Raw genomic sequence first — 23893 nt, 5'->3', positions numbered from 1 at the left:
GAGATAAATAATTGAGAAAGACAGACTATATCAAACGTTTTCCTGATACCAGAAATACTAGCCATATTCAATGAAACAAGTATTTCCAAACACCAAGTGTAAAATATTTAGCTGAAAGTTATTGAGAATTTTCACACCTCATTTAGATACTTGGAGAGCATATTCTAGCCAAGGACACATTCCACCAAAGTAACAGGAACCTAAAGGCAGTTCTGTCAAACTAGTATCTTTCTGATGTTGTCTTGTGTATTCATTAAAGTTGGACCTTACACAGCAATTTGTCCTGCACTTGTTCCCTCTGACCATTATATCTCATATTTTATCTTCATTATTCTGTTCCTGTTTAACACATAAAAAACTACCCATGAGTACAGCCTGGATACAAAGGCCCTTGAGTATTTACTGTGCTGTCTAATCACAGCCTGTTTGTCCATCCCTAACATCTAAGCCCAACAACTATACAAAATATTTGCATTTCTTCTGTGAACTTAAATTACACTCATTGCATCCAAGTATGGCTTTTCTTTTAAACACATAATTCCAGTATTGTGCTGGAGCTGACTTGAGTTAGTGGCTTGTGTTGGGGCCAAAAACACTGAGACTGACACAATGACAGGAATTCAGAGCTAACTACTTTTTCGGTATGTCTTCGCAATGTTGCTTAAATTGTGAGTGCTTGTGAGCTTTACAGCCTAAAAATGTTACAATAAGCATAATTCCAAATGAGTAAGAGTCAAGTTGCGTAAAATCCAACTCTACAGTAAAGGATATCTTAGACAGAATATAATCAAATCTTCCTAAAAGACTTTAAACATAACAACAACTGCAATATGCTTTTATACTAGTTTATTTTTGTGCTTGGCTCTTACTAACAAACATTTGTTATAGAAAATATAACATAAATATTTGTTTGTCATTAAAACCAGACACCTATTGAAAATATGTGTCTTTAAAAAAATTTCTGGAGGCAAAAAAGGAAAAGTATCACAGCTATTTCCAACAGCAGGTGGCTTGATTGAGTACAAGGGATCTACCTTAAGATTTTGGCACAGTGCTAAACAGCAGCAAAACTGCCAAAACTCAATCAAAAAGAAAAAAATACTTAGATGTGTAAGACAAATATTAAATAAAATAAAAACAAAAATTGTAAGAATAACTGATAAAACTGTTGGGTATTGGGAACAGATCTATTTTGTTATGGTTCAGTGTCAATGTTAAATCAAATCAATTGGAGAAACCAGCTTAGCAGTTAATGCAGCGACAGAAAAAGAGATTAGTGCTGGGTTAATTTTTATCACTTAAAGAGTACCAACTACTACTAAAATTTTCACTAAAGCATAAACTAAAAGCAGGCCTAGTAAAATTTGGGAGAGTACCTTATAGGCAAAGTGGAGAGTCATTCATACCAGTCCACTTTCTGGTTCAGATCACATGCAAGTGTTTTACATGAACAGAGCAAGCTTCAACAAAACAGATCAAAAGAACTGCACCTCTAACACCTTATAGTTCCAATATGCTTAAAAGATCATAATATTGGATTAAATCTTTGCCGCTAATCAGGAAGGAGATTTGAACCCTGGATCCCATGGGAATAGTCCAACTAGGTAGACTGCAAGAATAGTACCACAATCATAGAATCATCACAGAATAATGCTTTGGGTTGGAAGGGACCTTTAGAGGTCATCTAGCCCAACCCCCCTGCAACAAGCAGGGACAGCTTTAACTAGATCAGGTTGCTCAGAGCCCCATCCAACCTGACCTTGAATGTTGCCAGGGATAGGTCCTCCACTACCTCTCTGGGCAACCCGTTCCAGTGCCTCACCACCCTCACTGTAAAAAATTTCTTTCTTATATCCAGTCTAAATCTACCTTCCTTTAGTTTAAAACCATTACTCCTTGGCCTGTCACAACAGGCCTTGCTAAAAAGATTGTATCCATCTTTCCTATAGGCCCCCTTTAAGTACTGGAAGGCTGCAATAAGGTCTCCTCGCAGCCTTCTCTTCTCCAGGCTGAACAACCCCAACTCCCTCAGCCTGGCCTCGTAGGAGAGGTGCTCCAGCCCTCGGATTGTTTTTGTGGCCCTCCTCTGGACCCCCTCCAACAGGTCCATGTCCTTCCTGTGCTGAGGGCTCCAGAGCTGGACGCAGTACTCCAGGTGAGGTCTCACCAGAGCAGAGCAGAGGGGCAGAATCACCTCCCTCGACCTGCTGGCCACGCTTCTTTTGATGCAGCCCAGGATTCGGTTGGCTTTCTGGGCTGCAAGTGCACATTGTTGGCTCACATCCAGCTTTTCATCCACCAGTACCCCCAAGTCCTTCTCCGCAGGGCTGCTCTCAATCCCTTTGACTTTTGCATTTTTAAAAAACACTACAAATGCTTCAAGTTCAGAAAATATTTAAATATGATAGTCAGTATGCTTTAACTTGTTTTCTTCCTTTACCAAAAATTGCAAGAGTTTTGTTTTCATATTGAACTGGCTAAAAAGAGAGTTTACATTGCCTTGGAACATACTGCGCATGAACAGACTCCTCACTCTGCTTCAGCATAGAATGCACAAATGTGCAGCTAGTGTCCCATCTTACCTTAACACTGCCTCACTAAGAAACCTTGTTGGAAGTTGGAATATCATATCAAATTCATACTAGGATTTCTTACATAAATAAAGCTATGTATAGTGTTCCTCTCCCATGCTTGTCTCTAAGATCCTAGACTTTCTCTCTAGCTCATTTCCACATTTCTTTATTATAACACCAGGTATCAGTACTCACTTCCTTGCAGGAATCCCATGCTTACTGACAGAATAAGAAGAAATCTTGACATCATGTTAAAAGTACTGTGTTGGAAGATAATTTGTTAGCCACTGCAAGAAAGACTAGAGAACTAAAGGAAACTTGTCTGCTAATAAAGGGCCAAAAGAAAAGTAAAAAACAGTAATTGCCTTAAGCTTAAAACGTGCTTTACAATGAAGCAGAAAAACCTGGAAAAAGTACTTACTGTTGTTGTTATGATAACACTTAAAGGTGTTATCACCAGCGGGGAATTTAGAGTGCCTGGACAAAGCTGTGATGTAGGCAAATTTGATTCTAATTCTGTATTCCAGAGATCAGTCATTTTTAAGCAGCAAGGAGAAAACTTTGTGTGTTAATATAGCATATTAATATGAAGCTAATATGGTACACATGCTCTATGCGCCTATAATGTGGATGCATAGATTTTGTTACTTTGGAGAACAATGACTTTATATAGTCAGTTCCTTGGAGTAACAATCATTTCCTACCAAGAAATGATGCACCTGTCAGGATCAGCCTGGAAACCTCTTGCATAAACCTGTTCACTCTTGTTATCACAGCAGGGTGACTGTTAGAAGAATAGATTCCTCCATTCTTCACATATGTCTCTCTTGACACTTGTCAGCAGAGCATATACTCTATTGCCAGGTCTGCAAGCATTCCAAGTACAATCTGGCATGAGGAATCAGGTAAGTTTCTCTATATGACTCAAATTTCTACACTCTTAAAATGCTGAAAGGCAACAGTGGAATACAAACAGGATGAAGAATAAAAGGTAACTATGACACAGTTAAACGGACTGCCAGAAATGCCTCCTGTTATTAACTGATTGAAAGACTTGAACATGTAAGTAAATAACTATGGTTTCAGATGAGAAAATAAAGTAATAATTCTGTATCCTCCCCCCCCCAAGTTTTACAGATATTAGTAAGTGTAGCTTCCTAACATAAATAACATAATTTGGATCCCTACTATACAGAAAAAGAAACAAAACAAAAAGGGTACCCATGTCACACAATACAGCTATAAGAAAAAGCAAGCATTCTGACAAAATTTCCATATTAATGACACAGACATTGTCTGTCTGAAAACATCGATAAAGACAAAGATGCTTGTCAAAAAAGAAGAACCATCTTTGTGGTATGCAACAATTACTAACCTAAACAGGATTACAAACAGTCTTTCTAGTCCCCTACTACCACATGCTCATATGTTTTAGATTTTCTATCATTCTGTTTAGCAGCATATTTTCTTGCTTTTCTTGAATACTGAATATTCTTGCATTTTCTGCCACTAAAGCCATTTACTCAAATACGGAACCAAAATCAACATTTCTAATAAACACTTACAATGATTCCATATCAAGAAATGAAATTGAAAGAAAAGAAAGATTAACTTTGTTTTGAAATCTTATCTTTTAATGAACAGTAAACCCCACTCCCAACAAATAAACAGCCATGCCAATCTATATTTATTTATTACAAGTATAAACTAAATGAGTATAAAGCTGTGAAATTCATTATTTTCAGGGCCAAGTTGGCACCTGTTTCAACTATAGGATTAGGCTACAGTTGCAACTTTGACTTAGCAGTAATTTTATATATCATATTAATATCTCTTTTAACACCGGAGAATATTTCTCTTTTTCAAGGGACATTCATTAAAGTGACTCTCCTTTTGGAAGACAAAAATAGCACGTGATGTATCTATTTATTTATGTTCTAATATGGATCTAATCGTGAGTATCATTTCTAATAACATTAACTGTGACAGGGAGAAAGTTCACCTGAAAACTTAATACACCATTTGATATACATAAACCAGTACCTATGCTCCTATAATCTGGCATAGCACAAACACCAATAAAAGTGTCAGGCTAAACCGTGTGCATGCAATTTTCAGTGATATTTGTATTCTTGATAATTTGGTTTCCTGAGCTTTAAAGCATTAGTTTAGTTCAGTTCCTGTTTCAGCTGAAAAATCTCTGATATTAGTTTGTACGGCTTGTGATAGAAAACATGCACTGAAGATATAACTAGGCCAGGTTTAAAATGCATAGAGTTGAAGACACTTGGTGTATAGGCAGAATCTTTCCATAAATTTTCTTGGTGGTCCCCTTGCTAGGCTAAAGTGGGGAATTGGACTACTGATGAACTTCCTGCCTTGCTACTTAGACAACACAAAATTGAAAAAAGCTTGCTGCTGTTATTTCACCTTATTTTTACCTTAGGTTTGTTAAATATTTAGTATAGATATCTAAGTATTTATAGGTGAAATTGAAGCCTACAGACTAGCTACTCTCCTTCGCTGAATTATCCCTCCAGAAAAAAATAATATTTTGTCCTCAGTATTGTTAAATTCTTAGTAGAACATATTACCCACTCCCCTAATCTGTATGGTAAAATAAGTCTTCTCCTTGCTTATTAAGTGAAGACTCTTTTTTCTTTTTCTTTTTTTTTTTTTTTTAAATCTCCAAACCTAAGAGTATTTTGGTATGATATTTCCATCCCAACAAGTAATCATTTCATGGTGCTCCCTGCTCCATTCCAGTAGAACCTGTTTTCTGGCCAAGACATGAAACTCAGCTTCAGAAAGGAAATGGAATGAAGAGAGATCACTCTCTTTCTTACTGCAGAGTGAATCTGTGATTTGTGCATAAATACGTATTTAAAAGATTTACAAGTAACTCCTACACTTCAAATACAATCAGCTTGTATTCTACTCTTCTGCAAATTAAATGAATCTTTAAGTTAATAATTGTTCCATTATAATGAAGGTTGACCTTCAAAAGGAAACAGAATCAAAGTGTGTCATTCATTCTCTCAAAGTAATGCGCATGCTATCTCAATCAAAAAATCTGAATAAGAACAAATTTATTATTATGAGCTTGGACAAGACTAATTCATATTCCTTCTCATATGTATACATATAAATAGCTGCCTGCTACATATATATATATATATATATATATATATATGGTTTTGGAAATTCTAGGGCCAAGGAACACTTTCTGAAGCTGTTACACTCCTTTTAGTACTCTGAATTCAGAAAGCAACAGATGTATTACTCTACCATCAGGTAGATATGTGCTTTTCAAATTCATTATTGATAGAATGCTGATGACAGAATCTCTCTTTGGCAAAACGAGATTGTTAAAAAAAACCAAAACCAAAACAGAGCACTAAAACAACATTAAGAGAGGCTGCAACATTCCATGCCACACAAACTGAATCAGGGAAGAAATATAGATTAATTGCCGCATCAGAATTTACGTATAATTCCTAGCTGAAACAAAATTTTCTTAGTTAGTTATGTATTAATTTCTCAGGGATACCCCTTGCCAACAAGGCAAACCATAAGCATTATTTATAAAGAACTTTTATAGAGTCCTTCAGCACTAATATGTACCTGTCAGTATGTAGATCTGGCTTTAGAAGCATAGACTTGAGATACTCTCTTCTTGCACGATTATTTGCCTTATCCACATGTATCACTGCAAAGCAAATTGGAATTAATATGATTAATCAACTGTTTTTCATCTTTTAGAAGAAAGAGCATGAAGAAAAGAACAAAGAAAAATAAACTTTTTTTTTCCCTTGTCTTTTCTAAGGAAAAGCAACAATGTTAGAATCAAATTTGAAAGATCATGTGATCTAATGGCATGTCACTGGCAGGTTTATGTGCACACTGTCAAAAAAGATACAAGCAGCATCTAAGCATGCCACATAGCTGTCATTTTCTGTTACTGGCAATAGCAGTCATGATTTTAAAAAACAGTGGTCTTTATTGCTTTGTATTTGAAGTGATTTACTGCATTTTCTTCCACTGAGGAAGCTAGTGATAATGATAATGTATGGCAGAGTGCTTGTCCTTTTTGACAACCTCAGTAATTTAATCCTCCTTTCCTGCCACAATATTTCAGTAAGAGAAACATCTAGACCAATGGACTGGAGAAAATCCACAGCCTGGGGAGTGTGTGTGAGTGCTCTGAAAGCCTTTTATTGTTTTAATTTAAAATACAAACACAAGGACCAGCTTTTAATTTTACCATTAATATCACCTACAGTGAAAAATAGCCTTGGTTTGGAAAAAAAAATAAAAGAATGAGAAACAGGGTTTTAGGAAATTCTTTGAAAAGTTTTTGGGCATCTTATAATAAGAAAGTAGCTGCTTTCTTGCAAAAAGTATCAGCCTACAAGTATCAGTAAACTACTGTGAAAGACTATAAAAATTCAGGACGTGAAAATTGAGAAACAGTATTAAAGATTTTTTTTTTTTAAAGTAAGAAATGCAGCTGAAAGACTTTTGCTAGGACAGAACTAGATTGACTATAACCCTCTGAGAAAAAAACCACAGCTCTTGGGAACATTTTTCATTTGTTTTTGAGGGCAGGAGGAGGAGCTAGAAATTTGTCTGTAAATTCCAACATCTTTAATATTCACTCTCTTCTAGTTATTCTGCCACTGTACTCAAAAAAGCTCTTTTTCACTCCCCACATCACATCGTTTCCTTTTCCTATGTGCTGACAGAAATCTTGAACGTATTTCATACTGTCTTCTACTATCCAAAACAAACTTATTTGTACGAACAGAAATCACCAATTCTACCAAGGAGCAGAGTATTGGAATAAAGGAGCATCCCTTGCAGAGGGATTTCTTGAAGGACATATCTCTATAAAAGTCCTTCTACTGGTTCTCCAGTTTTCTCCAAAGCTGGTCCTCAGCTCTTACCTGGCCAGCAGAATCGCTATTAGAAATTAGTTACTTTCAGAAAACAGCTGGTACAACTGGTATCTGAATCATTCAATCAAAGGAATCTGAAATTTAACACCTTTTTCTCTACTAACAGAAAGCAAAGCATTGGTGCTCTATCTTGGAATCCTTAGTTTCCACCCACAATATTCTTACTTTCCTAGACAGGTTAAAAGAAGCTGTTACTGCCATCTGCTATTCTTTTGGGCATGCGATGACTTTCCACATGTGCTACTCTCATGGCCAAGTGCTCCTGGGGCTGCAACAGGAAGTGATGGGGAGGCAGCAGGGAGACACATGGACAGCTGAAGAACTTCAAAGGAGCTGCCACATCAACAGAATCTTCCCTTTCCCATAAGCATCCCAAATGGAATTTCCTAAGTTTACTAATTCTGTATCCAAAGCAACTTTAAATGGAAATTATTTACAAACCTAAAGAGTTCAAATTCATTTCACTCAGTGGAAAAATTCAGACTAGCAAGTAAAACATTCAGCACAAGAACTCCATTCAAGTCTGGGGAAAATGATTAACCATAGTGAAAATATATTTTTAGATCCTGATGAATAACATGCTTTCATATCTTAGTACTTAGTATCTTAGTACTACCTGAACTCAGAATTATAACACTGCTCCAAAGCACGGAACATCTCACATTTCTATCCAATTAATGGCAAAAAATAATTCAAAATTGACTTGTGACAGTTTGCATCTAAAATTATGATTTTAAAGTCTGTCCTAAAGAAGCACTAAAACATGAAGATTACAATGACCCTGGAACCTTGTTAAAAATCACTGCAATTCCAAACATTAACATAGCTGGTTCTGTTATAGCATATTTTTTTCATAGCTCACTTTCTAATAAAACTAAATGACTATGTGATGAAGCAGAGTTTCATCACAATGATGAAGAAAAAAAATTCCTCACAGTGTTGAGCTTTAATGAAGAAAAGGAATAAACATGAAGAAATATAACCACGTTTTCTGATGCAAGGCCTTAAAGTTTTCGTTTGAGTTATACTGAGGAATCCACCTTTTAGAATATGGATCTTCAGAAGTTTATTTTTAATAAAAAATAAAGCCCTCACCTTTCCCCCACCTCCCCTTCCTTTGGTCTACTCACACTCGTACTTCAAATTGTTCAAATAACCACCTGCTCACTCAAGAGAGGAAGCTTTCCAATTAAATGTCATAGAAAGTCTTTGCAAAATTTTGTAAATCTTTCTTCTACTTCTGCTTCCTGTTCTTTAGAACCATTGTATACAGTGATAAGGACACATTTCAGACCTTCTATCAATCTTACTTTCTAGTAACTTTCTTGCCATCTCAGCATTTTCATAGTTAAGTCTTCATATTGAATAAAATATGAATGCTTTTTGTTAACATTTATGAACTAACCTTAGCTTCGTAATTTAAGTAATTGTGGCCTTGACAAGTGTTAATTTTACTGAAATTAAGAGTCAAATATCAATAAATGCATTTATACGTGAGGCAGACTGGGCTTTGCTTGGAGCAACACATTTCCCTACGTTTGTCTGACAGTGGAACTGCCATTATGTTCACTTTAAAGCATATATTGTGACATGACTGGAAAGACATAATTTCTGGCACACAATTTCAAACCGCATTAAAAAGTTAAAATATGAGCAAAAGGCTTACTATGGTTTGTAACACCCTAACATCAAAACCAAACCATACCAAAAGTAACCCCATCAAAAAATCAGAATCCTTCCTTTTTACCAAATTACAGGACAGACTCATGGTGTGAGCAAAATTTGGCAAGTTCCACTTTTCTTTGACTTTATGGGACTGTAGTGTTTGGAGGCATTCTTGGATATTCTAATAACTCTTCCACCACTAACGAACACAACAGCTCCTCTCCTCAGTCAGTATGGCCATCAGTAGATATAATACTTAATGTCATGGGAAATCAAGAGTTATGCGGTATAACCCTAGATTGTATAAACGTCCCATTCAAGTTTCTGTTCCAAGACCTTGGAAGAAAGAAAATGGTCTTCTAACCATTCCTAGTCGAAAAGTCATAGTCAAAATAAACAATTAATGTCAAGTTACATGCTCTAACTACTCGTGGAAAGAGAAATTCATAGGATCTTGTATGTCCAGGTCAATGGAGTTCTACTATATTGTTTTTCAACAAGATTCCATAATCTTCTGGTATCTTACATGTCAAGCAATGACAGTGAAGGATGTGCAAAAGATATGGAAAAACTTAAAATGTTTTTTAAGCAACAAATCTCATGAAGCCTTCTGTATCAGTTAAGATGTTTTCAAAAACAGTCAAGCTGTCCAGTTATAAATAATATAAAATGTTTTATTTATAAGAATTAATGATTTTTTAGATTACTTATGGACTTACCCTGATTTTCTCCATGTGAAAATCTAGACGACTATTAGTTTCCTTCTAAGCTCAAAGTAAATTTCTTTCTACCCATGCAAATCTCATTTTTATTAAAGAAAATATTCAATTAACCTCAAATATTCACATACTCAAATATAATTAGACATGAATAAGAGATGCAGTAAAGCTATAGTAAACACATATGCAGATTTCATTACTATTATCTTACTGGCTTTTCAACTGACATTATCAAAAAGCATTAGGTTTTTTTCCCCCCTATATGCAGAGCTAATCTTGAGTAGAAAACAGTTGACCAATTATCTAAGCAAAACTCTGCAGATAACAACCACATTAGTATTATGCTGCAGAATACAGTCACTAAAGACTAAAACCACCTTTTAATATTGATTCATTAGGGTATTTTAACATTTAAAGAGTTCTATATTCGATACTTAAGCAGCAAATAGAAAAACCAAAGTTATGAAGCCAAGTTTTGACTAGCAGAAATAATATGATACAGCACTACCAGATTGGAAAGCCTTATGAATTACAGTCTCTACAAAGCATGATACTATTTTCAAATATCACAGCTTGAAACATATTTAAGTCTCATAATTGTCTTAAGAGTCTGAAATTTCATTCTGTATTTATCATAACTTTTCTGTGTTTTGCTAGTTTAGCTTTGCAGAGTCAATACTTAAAAATTCATATTATGCTTAGACCATACCCAATATACACAGGAATCAGAATATTGTGTAAGAATTTTTATACCTTCTGAATGCTTCTTATATTCAAAGCAATGAAAATTCAAAAAGCAAGAAATATTAAAAGTGTTAAATAGCTGTTATTTGCTTATAGTATTATTTCAATGAGGTTTTAAAAAATTTATTTCAATTGTGTCTGCCTATCTAGAACATTTGGAAAAGTGTTTACAGCAGCTAGCAAGATGAATATTGTTCAGCTCTCACTTCAGCTCAGTTCTTACTTATCTGATGTCTCATTTAGTGTATGATGCCAGAAATCCCATTTGTCTGAATGGAAGTAAGCCTCAGTGAATGAAAGTGTTTGCAGTGGTTTTGGGTTTTTTCCCCAAAGCCTTACAAAGATCACTGTCTTTCTCGGAGTCGCAGACATTAACATATTGTACCCTGTCCCCTATATTCTCTCTCAAATGGGCCGTCCCACTATAGCATTGGTTGATATGACATCTACAAGGGATTTCAGTCTTCAACTATGGGGTAATCCAATAGCTTATGAGTATTAGGAGGATATAAATGAGTAAATTCTTTGGCAAGTCTCCTTCTAAAATCAGGTTTCTAGATGGTAGCAATTTTGAAGGTCTGACTGTGACACCACTTTTGCAAAGGTACTTTTACAAAATTATTTTTAAAAGAGTGCTTAACTTGAATGTCTGTATTAATGGTGTATCACAAATAGCAAGCTGATTCACCTGCTCCAGGATACTTTCTGCCAAAAATGCAATACTTAACATCCAAGACAACATGAAGCACTCAGACTGAATCTTAAATGAAATAGACTTTAACAGAAAAAAAAAGTTAATGAATAATTGAAATACTATGAAATAGCTGGGAAAATAATTAACAGAATTACCAATTATTACAATAGTTCTGTGTATGCTATTAGTGTAAATTACATTCTGTACTGCCATAAACTATTTTCAAATGTTCTTTTATTAGAGAATAGCATATGAAACATACAGGATTAAGTATTATGAAGTAAACAGAAATGTATTAGTATTAAACATGGCTGAATAATTTCCTATTTCAGAAAGTTCTTATTAAAGGAACACTGACTATTCCCAAGTGAAGATCAAGTCCAATTACATATTTTCTCTTTTCAACTGTATTTTAGTTGTACATGGTTACATGGAATGTTTTTTGTTTTTTGCTGCACCATCATGTACTGATAGAGAAATCAGTTCATCATGTTCTTTTAAAAGGAATACATAGATTTTAGTTATGTATAGCCTAATTTTAAAATTGATGTGCTAGCAGCATACTTAAATATATTGTTATGTTACCATTTCATACACAAGCCTACTTCAATAATTCATTTTATACTTGATAATTGCATCCTTACCTCATTTCCTGAAAGCCACCTTTAGTATTTCCCAAAATACTTGGGAAATAGACAAATATAATTGGTACACAGATAAATGCAACTATAATATATAGAGGAAGTTGGCCTTACTGGCAGGCATTTTCATAAGACAGAATTTAAGAGAAGAAACAAGCCTGCTCAGGAATACATCATACTTACCATTGCTATAGTTATAGTGAACCCTCTGACCACTTGTTGGCTTTGGAAGTGACAGTGGGGTCTCCTCTGCAAGGAAATTGTATAATCTACATTCTACAAACAGCTGCTGTATTGTTTCATCTGATGCAATGCGTGACTCAGTAAGACCAAGCGATATAATTTCAATCCGGATTTTTTCAGTTGCCTATTTAAAAACAAAGCACAAACATAACACAAATTATTTTGTGTTTCTTGAAGTGTTAACACAAACCAACCAACCAAACATACATGTAAATCATTGCCAAGTTTGTATGATTAACACTGATTGATTGATTTTGACATAGACACAATGAGATTCTAAAGCCCCAGGGTTTGTAGTTAAGAATATTGTTGCAACAGATACTGATTTACATTCGGTGTTAAAAATCTTTTTGCAATAGTCATACTCTGCTGGAGAAGATTAGGTCAAGGTTATCCTCATGTACCAATGATATCCGAATCGCAAATTTCAGTTGCCATTATTTTTAGCTACACAGCAAGGTGGTTTGATTCTTGATCCTGTAACTGCTTGAAATACTCTCAGTAATATTAGGTACTGAAGCTTTCCAAATGAAAGAGAATTGTTACTCATTGCCTACTGCAGACTATACTACAAATAGTTCAATAAAAATCCATCAAGTCACCAAGTAGTTAGGCATGTAAAGTAACACTGTATTTATATGGAATTCAACTTCACTTACTGAACTTTTATAGTTAAATCAAATATACATTTAAAAGTTAAAATTAACAATATGATAATAAAAGCAAATCCCAATTGTTCTTCACCAGAGCCTTTTCTTATTATTTTTAACTAAAATGACATTTTTCTGTTGAAATTGTTTCATACTGTTTGGCAAAGTCTATATTATTTGCATACAGATAAATTTTAATAAGCTTTATGTATTTAAGTGGGAATGTCAGACTCAACAGGAAGAGTCACAAATATTTCCCTAGGTAACTGTAATTCAAAGAAAGAAAAGCCACTATGGTTTCAAAATTGGAGTACATAGGTGAGCATTCAAAGATGAGATTCTTCAAAGAGCAAACACCACGTTGGAGTTCAGAAATGTCAAAAAAATTTTTTTTTTACTTCTTTCTTTTCTTTTTAAGTTCATAACTTTATTAAAAATATTTCTCTTATATGGAAATATTTTGACAATTTTTGATTATAAACTTAAATCACTTGAAGTAATAAATTATATTGAAAAGATTAGCTTTCTAGATTCAGTGTTAGAACTGCAAGTCAGTATTCTAATTTATTATGGAGATAGCTTATATTTTTCCAAGAAAATTACATAATTAATCAAACTGAAAAGCAGGTGTATCCTACTGTAAAAGTATCCATCATATAAAACAATTTCCATTGCTGTCAAGCCCTTTCAATATTTGATGAAGTAATTTTACCCCCTCCTTTCAAAAGACATTTCCTTTTATTATGTATCCTAAGACACTTTAACTAAAAACCCAAATCTGAATATTTCAATAAGGTTGTTTTATTATTCAGTAGATTCATGGAAATTTTACTGGGATGACAGAGAAAATTCCACACCATTCTGTCTCCACTAATACAGGTACACGGCTTCAGCTGGCAATATTACTGGGATTAGCATAGAATGATGAAATATTTAAAGGAATTTTTTTTTTTCTAAAAATCTAATAAATCAAATGACTGCCAAATGTCATTAAAGTGATGGTCTTTGACTCGAATATGCTTTTCATATTCAAATTTGAAAAGAAAGAGATGAAAGCCTGGAAAGGTTACTCAGTTTCAACTAATAACCTCAAGCACTCTACATTCACATGCATAAAAAATGCAATTGGCTCCATTGTCTAATTTTACTTCAGAAACAACTCTTTTCTTCTTGCACTGAACAGATGTATTAGCATTTGTATTTAAAGTGATATGCTGAGTGGTTTTGTTCGCCCCAAAGTATTTAGCAGCTATGTCAGACTAGTTTGTACACAGACAGTAGTTTATGAATCAAGTCCAAATACAATAACCTGTATTATAAAGTATTCCTTTTATGTATCTTAAAATTTGTTTGACATATTTAACGCTTGTAATTGCATACTGTAGGCAAAGAATATTACAGTTTTTCAAGGACAGCAGGGTAAACCCAGGTATTCTGCTTTCTAACTTATAATGAAGCAAATAACTGACACATACTATTAGAAAACTGTAAGAAAAAATAATAAATTACTTCAGAGCTTAACAGTCAAGAATATTTTAAGGCCTGGCTTTATTAATATTAAACATGAATACAGCATATACAATGGAGAACACAAGCTGATTAAAAAAAGATATTTACAAATAAGAAATATAGGACTGCTTAAGAGCAGCATAGCCAGCATGTCATATTTCACTACTAATACAAAAATGGTCATATTATGTAGCCATGCTGAAAATATATGTAGCATCCAAAATATGATAGGAATTAATTTTTAAACAACCATTTATATTTCTACGATGCAGAGTGAAGTATGTTATTTAAATGTTTTCCTAAGTTGTTTTTTTTTTTTTTTAAGCCTTGGTCTCATTTATTAGGTACTATTCAAGTGAAAAATGGATAGTTTGTCATGACCAATTACTTCCCACAAATCATTCGACTTTGATGGGAATAAAGTTAGTCTTTAAATTTAGGATTTAGAACAAAATATAATATGAAATTTCCTCTAACAGAGAGACTGGACACACTTATTAAAATAAAGAATACTAAACACTTTCAAAGACTGCCTCTGAGAAACTGGTTCAGTGCTTTCATTTCAAGTGAGGAAAACAAAAACATGGGCAAGATACTTACTCTACGTCAATATTCTTTCTTTACCATTTAATATTGACTCTTTGTAATTAACACTACCCAGAGATTTGGAAGAATCACTGAACTCCTTCAACAAGCTTTAGGATTAGGTTAAGTACTAAATGCATTGGACATTACACCAGAATTTGAAGTCTCGACATAATTTTTCTCATCTTTCTGATTTTTGAGATTAAAAATGCCTTATTTAATTCCATAAAAAGTCTTCACTGCTGTCTTCAAGAAGCTATATATTCCATATTTTGGTTTCCTTTTTGGTCACAATAAAATGCTAAGACTTTGATGTGAATAATAAAATTCAAATTGACTCAAATGGTCCACAGTAGTATCCCATAGAATTAAGTGTTTTACAAAAATATGAGTTTGTGCTTTCTGCACAGAACAGCAGCATTGAAAATGCCTCACTTATAGGAACAATGTAAACAGTGTCCCTATTTTTTATGTCCACAGTCTTAACTAATATATTGCCCTTGAAAAATTCAAAATAAAGGAAACTTCTTAACTGTAAGATCAACTTGAATCCTGTCTTTACCAATGCTCAAAAATATTTATGCTTTACTCCTTAATATTTTATGTATTTATTTCCACAGTCCACTTATTCCCTTGTTCCCTTCTGTTTTGAGCAGAGAGCACATCAGATAAACTATAAGCTATTGTCCAATAATCACAAGTAATCATCCATTTGCTATCAATACTTCAATCACTATCAATATTATTTGTTTGACAAATAACATTTATTGAGGCAAAATCATCCTCTTCCTCTATCAAGTGCCAAATGCCTGTGATTATCCTATTAACAATGTCAGAACAGAGCTGCAAAGGAATGCTATCACAGGAATGTCAATCTAATTTAACTGTTCAGAGACACAAACATTACTCATTAAGTAATTATGATTAACAGGTCAACATCTTACATATACATATAAAAATACATATTACAAAAAATTATTCTAGTCCTAAAGTGTATGCAGTGACTTTTCATGTTAGGGACATCTTCTATTTTCAGATTTTTTCCCCACAATGGTGTAGATGTGAGAATAGGAAGAGGGATACGGAAATGCTCCCTGTTCCTTCTCTAAATGGATAGGACTTACAAAAGTGCATGTACTTTAGACTCTTCCTAAGACCTGGGGCAAGGAAATCTCTCCTTGGTCAATAGCTCTTTTGGAACTGGATTTACTGTGAAGGAGGGAAAGGCACATACAATCTTCCCCCAGCATCACTGTTTTTGCCATGTGCTAGGAGGAGAATGCAATGGCACAAGGCTAGCGCCATAATAAGGTTCGATGCAATACCTTCAGCTTTGTCTAGAATTAAGAACACACTAAACAAAAAAAATCTATTTGTGATAATGCGTATGTCTCTGGTTGCTGCCATTTTATCTAGTGCAGAGTCCAAATTCATAATTTGCAGAGCATGAATTAATCTTTAATATCTTCAAAGGCATGACTGACTTCCTACAGCTTGAGACAATTCAATGATTAGCTATTGCCTCTGCTATGCAAATCTGTAACATACCCACCAATGTATTGTTTTTTTTCAGAAAAGACAATTTCTAATTCAGTATAAAACACCAAACATTTTAGAAAATACTAAGTTGTTGAGGGATGTGAAGCTTTCCCACCATGACCATGACAACTATACATCTGAACTTGAAGTGGAATTAGCACTTTGCTCGTAACACAACTTTTGATCACTGGAATAATATACTTTCTTCCCTTCAAATGGCTTGCCTCCCCACCCTTTCTGAGAATAAACATAAAATTGTTCAATGTTTCTCCTGAAGTTGCATTGTTTTTAAAAATTTGATTTTGCAACTTGTCTGTGGCACTGCCTCAACAAACAGCTTTTAAAGATAAACTGTTTCTATGGATGAATAAATACAAAAAAGCAGATGTATCTGGAGCTGTTTGACTGGTGAGGTAGAAACTTCCTTAACTCGGAGTTTCATTTTCTCCCCAAGAAGTGGGGAAGGCTACATAAGCAATATTGTTGCAGTCCTGAACTAAGCTACACTCCTCTCTACTGCAGACTATCTCAAAAAGGTGACTTAATTTTTTTTTAGTGTTTAAACGCTCACCATTGATTATACCACCGGATAAAATAAAAAACAAATACCAGCTTTATCAAATCTCAAAGCCAGTTAGCTACATCAGTACCAACTGGTCACACAGTTAAGTAATTCAAATGCTCTGTAAACTTACAGTTACCTTTCATTTCAAAAGGAAACATGATCCTTCAGTAAATCAGCATGAAAGACAGAACATTTCCAATAAAAAGAGGTCTTACTCTGTACATTTTTGGTATGCTAATACAAGCCAACATTTAAGTTACAGAGATAACCTGAAATAAGTCACAGTATTATGTAAAAAACAAAACAAAGACAAATGCAATAGGATTTCTCCTTTTGTATGTGTGGATGCATGTACTTTTCTATATGTAGATCACAGGCTTCTGGTTTGATTTAAAAAATAAATTAAATTTTAAAGATTTGTATTTGAAAGTTAATCCATTTACCAAAAAAACCCCCTTAGTATAGGAAGAAATCAGAAGTATCAGTATATTATTTTCATTTAAGAGTGCATCTGTAGTGAAAAAAATATATCAAATTGCACATTTTTTTATACAGCTGTTCTTTCTATTTAGAGCTTTAATACTTAACATTTGACACTGTGTCCCCCCCTGCCACTGCAGTATTGTGTGGGGACAATATAGACATACAAAACCGAATGGAATTTGATTCTCTCTCATACTACCCACAGCACGAAAAAAATGATGCTTGGTGATATATATCACAGCTAATCAAAACTCAAATTTAGTTTCAAATCCCATCCTTTGGTTTTTAGACCTCCAGCTAGAAAAATACTCCTTTCTGCTTGTAAAGTCACCATAACTTACTTCTATGTCAATGAGCTCTGACAAATATAGTGTCTCAAGTAATCAACTGAGGAGCATTCATATCCATAACCACAGAAAATATTACCAGTCAGGTTGGTTCCTGGCTCCAGTTGATGCTTTTCCTGTGGGCTTATGCACTCAGCCTTAAATCTGACCTTGTACTTAATTTAATATTCTGACTAGTTAGTTTTATTTCTTACTTAAAAAGTAATGGGTTGCCTAATGACTTACAATCCTGTTGTTTTGAATCATTTTAAAAGCTGGTGTTTGGGGATTTTTTTGTATTATTTCTCCCTCTTCTTTCAGTTCTTACAACAAGAAGGACTTGTAGTACGTGCTTCTAATTATTACTTCAAAGTATATTTGACAAGTGCTAGAAGTTGTAAATCCATCATTTCAGTGTACTGCCTATTCAAACTACCATAATCTCAAACTTTATCAGTGGCAAAAGACAACAGGTCTTTCCTGGATTCTTCAAACTTTCTCTGTTTTACTTTAGTTCCTGTCTAATAGTGACCGTAATAGCAAACAATCACCTTAAAGATGGAGAATGGCAAATGTTCCTTTTTAATCTGAGACCCATCAGTAGTCTTTGAAAATACTGACTATAAAGCTTTAATAATTTATTTTATCTTACGCTAAGATAGTTCCGTTTCATGAATTTTATTTCTTGTTTTAAATATGCTGGTGCAGCACTTTTACTTCCCCAATTTCTTATAGAATAAAAGCACAAAGCAACTAAGGTTAGATCGAGACAAGACTAAGAGAATACAAAGCATTAGTATTTTCGGCACCGTAGAATCAAGCCAACTCAGCAACACAGGGTAATACTAAAAACCTAAAATTTTAGTTCTCTACAGTCAGATTAGATATACACAGAACAAGCCAGTTTAAGAAAAGCATTGAGCACTCAGAAGTTTCTCTAAAGTATACCAAAGGTACTCAAGTCCTGCAGAAAATAAATGTAAAGAGAAATCAAAACAGCCAAAATTTAAAATTGCAATACAATGTCCAAATAATTTTCTTTTTTGCATTAAACGCAGATACCTCATAGGAGGAAATACACTATTCAAGTAATTGTACAAAAAAGGCATAATAAAAGGAAAAGCATTTATTGCTTTGCTATACATAAGCTTTATGCTTTACATCTTCCCGCCTTTGCACAAACATGTTTCACTGACCAGCAGAACCACAAGCAATAGGTATTGCTTTTTAATGGTGTTTAAGAGAGATTTTCATGTCAAAATTAATTTGACCCAAGATCTTAATTTACAGGAGCTGATAATGACAGTTTTCAATAAACTGCTATTAGCTCAAGATAATACACTCACAGTATCTGCAACAAAAAGAGAGACATGTAAACACACTATAGAAAAAATGGGACCACCACCAAATAAATTGTTTTTGCCACTAATTGCCTTATGGGCACATTTTAAGACAACTTGGAAGCTGACAGCAGTAGATTTTATTGTGATAACCGAATGCTATATTATCTTCTGTAAGGATAAAGCGTAGACATGGGGGTGAAAGGGAGGAGGGGATGGAAGAGAAAAGATTTTTTTTAATATTTTTTTTAAAATATAAAGACCATGCGAAAGAAAATTCAGATTCCCAGTTTTGATGTCTATTTTGAGGATCTGAAACAAGTCTTTTAATCAATGTATTATACATCAAATTGATAATGTTAACTTCTGATTATTCAAATGTATGAAATATTCATAGAGAACTGTCCAAACTTTTACATTTCTCAGACTTCTTTTCTCTATTAATTATCATGCCTGGAAGCTTTTTAGTAAAAGCAGCAGCCATCAGCCTGACTGAACCTGACAAGCTAGCAAGGCCCAATTACACTGGCACTTTGTGGCACTTTGATGTACTGGAAACGAAAAGAGATAGGGGCAAATTGTATAGCACATTATGTTAATGACTTGATTTAATCCAGCCACTAAACTTTATGTAGCCTGTTAAAAAAGATGCTAACACTAATTACGCCACTTTGGAAAGGAAAGAAGGGGACAAGCGTTTCATACCGACAAAGTGAAGCTCATAAATGTTGTAAATGAAATGAAACAAAATGAAGTAATCTATGATTAATTATACATCATAGACAAGAAGGAAAGAGAAAGAAGCAAGTGGTACAGCTAAGTACTGGAAAATCTGTTAGATACCCTTTATGATCAACATATCTAAGAAATAACCATGAACTGTCTAATTTGCAACATGCAAAAAAGAAACAGTATGATCTTAAATGGCTTAAACAGTTTGGCATACAACTCAGATTTATAGGATAATTAGCATAACGATCTCTAAAAATCACAAGTCTCATTTACAGTGTTTGATTACCAGCAGGATATTTATCTCAAAAGATAAAAGGCAGTGATTTTTAATCTTTAAAAAAAATACAAATTCAATCACAATTTTCACATGTTGAATTCTATAATTAACCCAAGATTTCAAATATACCAATGCCTATATTTAAAATCCAATTTGTATCAAACATGTTGCCTTAATAGTTTATTGCTTTTGTTGCCTCATCTGCCCTTCTTGAACATGCACTTTGTTACCAGAGGAACAGATCAATAGACAGAGGTAGAAATTAATGAACCTGAAATTAATCTACCCTCAAAATCCTCTCAGAAGTGTTCTTAAATAGTTTGATAAAATAAAATACAGGATGACTAGAAATGTATATAGATCAACCATATTGTAGTTTGACTTAATGGTGATGAGTAGCACTCGTTTTAGTTCTCAGAATTACAGGTGAAACAATTTTTTAATATTTTACATATAAAAAATGCAATTCTGTCTTCAAAAGTACCTTCTGCATATTTCTGCTGCATATATAAGTGACAGCATTTCTAAATCTCTTCTGCTACTTGGAAAAAAAAAGAGCTATATTTCGCATATGAAGCATTGCTTCTTGTTGCTAGTTACTTTGTAAGATGTCACATAGCCTTGAGAAAAGGATTAAAAAAAAAAAAAAACCAAAAAACCAAACTACCTCTAGGTATCACATTGCAGCACATTAAAAAAAAATTAAGACTAACAGGATATAACAGTACACCCCGGTCCTTTAAAAGAAGGCTAAGACAGACCAGAGAAGTATTAACTGCTAGAATTATATTCTGTGAACTATTATAATGAATTTTAAGTGCTAGTTTTATATTTTTAAGCTTGTTCAGTCAATGTCAGATCTAAAAGTATGAAATATTCTTATTCTTTTAGAGAACTATACTATTTAAATACTGTTCAAAGTAAATTTTCCAAATCTGTATTATGCTGTGTCATTTTGTATATATGACTTTATGCTCATTTATTGCTATTTTAAGAACAAGTCAAGAGAATATTATGACTGTACATGCCCACAAATAAAAATAGAGAAAGTACACTGAAGTGATTGGATAATGTGCATGTACAAACTTTATTGAAAACTGATGTTCAGTTCTAAAACTGTTGGGAAGTCAGAAACAAAAAGAAATCTATGTGGATGAACTAGAAAATATATGCAAGGTTTGCATGTTATTAACAACCTCAAGGTTATGCAATTGCCATTTCAGCAACATTCAATCAAGTCAACATACTGGGATGAAACACAGTAGGTAGCTAAGCGTTGTAGATTTACTACAGGCCTTGACAAGTGAAATTATCCTTCCATTCCTCAGAAAGCACTGGAAGAAGCAGAAAAGCACATTTTCCCACATAAAGGCAACAGGTAGGACTGAACAAGACTAAGTTCTTTAAACATTCATATTACAATAGTTATCTTTTGTTCAGGAGATTTTGTGCACGACTAGAACTTGAATTCAGAGTGAAACTAATAAGAAACATCTACTTCTAAGTGTGTATGACAATAATGGAAAAGATGACAACAAATTTCCCATTAAAAAACCACCTATAAATCACATGCACGACATGGTCAGGTTAACTTCTTTTTTTTGTGAAAAGGTGTCTGTTTGAATTGGAGACAGGAAAACATACATTTGTTGAAAATGCCTTAGAATCTGACATTAGATGTAGCAAAGCTACTTTTAGAGGACACTAGGCTTGAAATATTTTTCTTAGACTTACCAAATAATTGCCATAAATATTCTGACTCACCTGTTTAATATTCTTGGATACTGGACTTGAAACAATACAGTCATCGCTGTCAGTTATTATTGATTCAATGTCATCATTTTCTTGTCTCTCATCTTGCTCAAAAAAAAAAAAAAGTAGTTAAAACCCTTTGTGTTTGTAGTCCACCTGAGACTCCACAAGAAACCTGATAGCAATATATTTGCTCTTCCAATAAATAAAGTATAAATGCCAAGTAAATCCTCTCCTGCTTGCAGAAGATTAACACTGGCAAATCAATGACCTTTAAAGTCATCTAAACTGTATTTTTTTCTGATTTGCTAAAAAAATGTTTCGCAGATTGAAGTTGATGAGTGAATGATGTAAGTCCTGTGATGAACCGAAGTATGAACAACAGTTAGCTTTATATAACAATATGGCCTGAATTTGTGGATTTCCTCTGACTACGTTTAACACCATGCACACATACAGAAGAATGTACTTTTTTTTTTTTTTTAAAAAGTAGTTCTGTATGCAGGTGGATTATTTTCTAAAGCATTCAGGTCTCTTCTCTGGAGCAAATGACTTATAAACACAACAGGGATTCAGCATCGTGTTTTTCCAATTTTTCTAATGAATTCTTATGCAGAAGCTGCAAACAACATAAAATGTTAGCATCCTGCTTGTGCTTTTACTTTAAACTTGGTATCTTGGACTTGGTTTATTTCAATGATAAACAGTTTAAGCTCAGAGGTGGAACAGGATGACCTGGCTTTTATAATCTTTAAATAAATCTGACTCTAACAACTTTATGTCACAGATGTGATATGACATACTGCCCCTCTCACTGTCTGAAAGGATTTCCGATATCAGCATTGGCTGTTATCGGCAGACAAAAGTAGCGTATTCATTAAAATAGTCTTTAGAACAGCATAGTTCTAAGGGAGAATATAAAGACATTTTAAATAGAAGCCAGGTTTCCTTTAATATTTTATGAATCTAGGTCAGATACCAGATTTTTGCATTCAATTACAATACAGTTTCCATTTGGGAAGAAAATAACACCACCATACCCACCACCCAGCTTTAGCTCTAAAGTACACCAGAATATCATTTCTGTCATGAAGCTTCTCATAACGAGGCAGCTCCCACTGCTAGTAAGAAATGCTTAAGAAAATGGAGAGAGACATAGATTTATTAAGAACATACAGTTACTTATTCATAAAAATGAATTCTACCTTCTGGTTCCAATTCTTCAGTTATTTCTGTCTCATCTCCAGAGGTAACTGAGCTTTGGTCGGCCAAGTGCCCCTCTGACAGATGTGAGAGGTCTTCTTTTTCCTGTTGAATTTCTTCAGCCATCTCCTTCACCTTATCATCCGCTGGCCTTTCTTGTTTATCCTCTTGTTTAACCTTGTTAAAATAAGTTTACAGTCTTTATAACACTCCTTGAATAGTAAAAGTTACTAAATTTCAAAACGTGAAGAGTTATGGCTCACATTCATTATACATAGGCTTTAAACAATTATATTGCTTATGCAGTGTCGCAATCAATGAGAAGTCATCAACCGCAGTAACAAATAATTGATACAGTAGAAAGACAATTCTCTAACGATGTATGTTTGTGAAAACATAACTATTAAAATCATTTGGTACCTGTCAACACATATACAGCCTGTTAGATTTCCAGACTCATTTATATTTCAGCTCTTTCAGTTCTACAATACTCAGTTTAAAAAAAACCAAACCAAAACAAAAACCCCAAACCCAAAAAAACCCCAAACCAACCACCACCACCTTACTCAGTTGGCAGTTTTATAACTTAAATTATACAATATTTTCTGTTTCAAAAGCCAACTAAAATCATATCAAAAAGAATCTGCTTTGCTACAAAACTCAAACATGTTATCTAAGGTAAAATATCTTTAGTG

General features: G+C 33.9%; 1 protein-coding gene across 2 annotated transcripts in view; it reads right to left on the bottom strand.

Moving 5' to 3' along the window:
* RPGRIP1L (RPGRIP1 like) overlaps positions 1–23893 on the bottom strand; it is an 81943-nt gene that overhangs the window by 5792 nt on the left and 52258 nt on the right. For both annotated transcript variants that reach the window (XM_075715207.1, XM_075715208.1), the window contains exons 21-24: positions 23201–23375; positions 22008–22099; positions 12178–12361; positions 6198–6282 (exon numbers count right to left, since the gene is read on the bottom strand). In XM_075715207.1, coding sequence (XP_075571322.1) covers positions 6198–6282; positions 12178–12361; positions 22008–22099; positions 23201–23375 — 536 coding nt within the window. The remainder of the gene's footprint in view (positions 1–6197; positions 6283–12177; positions 12362–22007; positions 22100–23200; positions 23376–23893) is intronic.

Source organism: Pelecanus crispus, chromosome 8 (genome assembly GCF_030463565.1).
Source record: "Pelecanus crispus isolate bPelCri1 chromosome 8, bPelCri1.pri, whole genome shotgun sequence".
NCBI classification, from domain to species: domain Eukaryota; kingdom Metazoa; phylum Chordata; class Aves; order Pelecaniformes; family Pelecanidae; genus Pelecanus; species Pelecanus crispus.
Note: the sequence above shows the minus strand (reverse complement) of the source record. Positions and strands in the feature narration are given on the sequence as shown.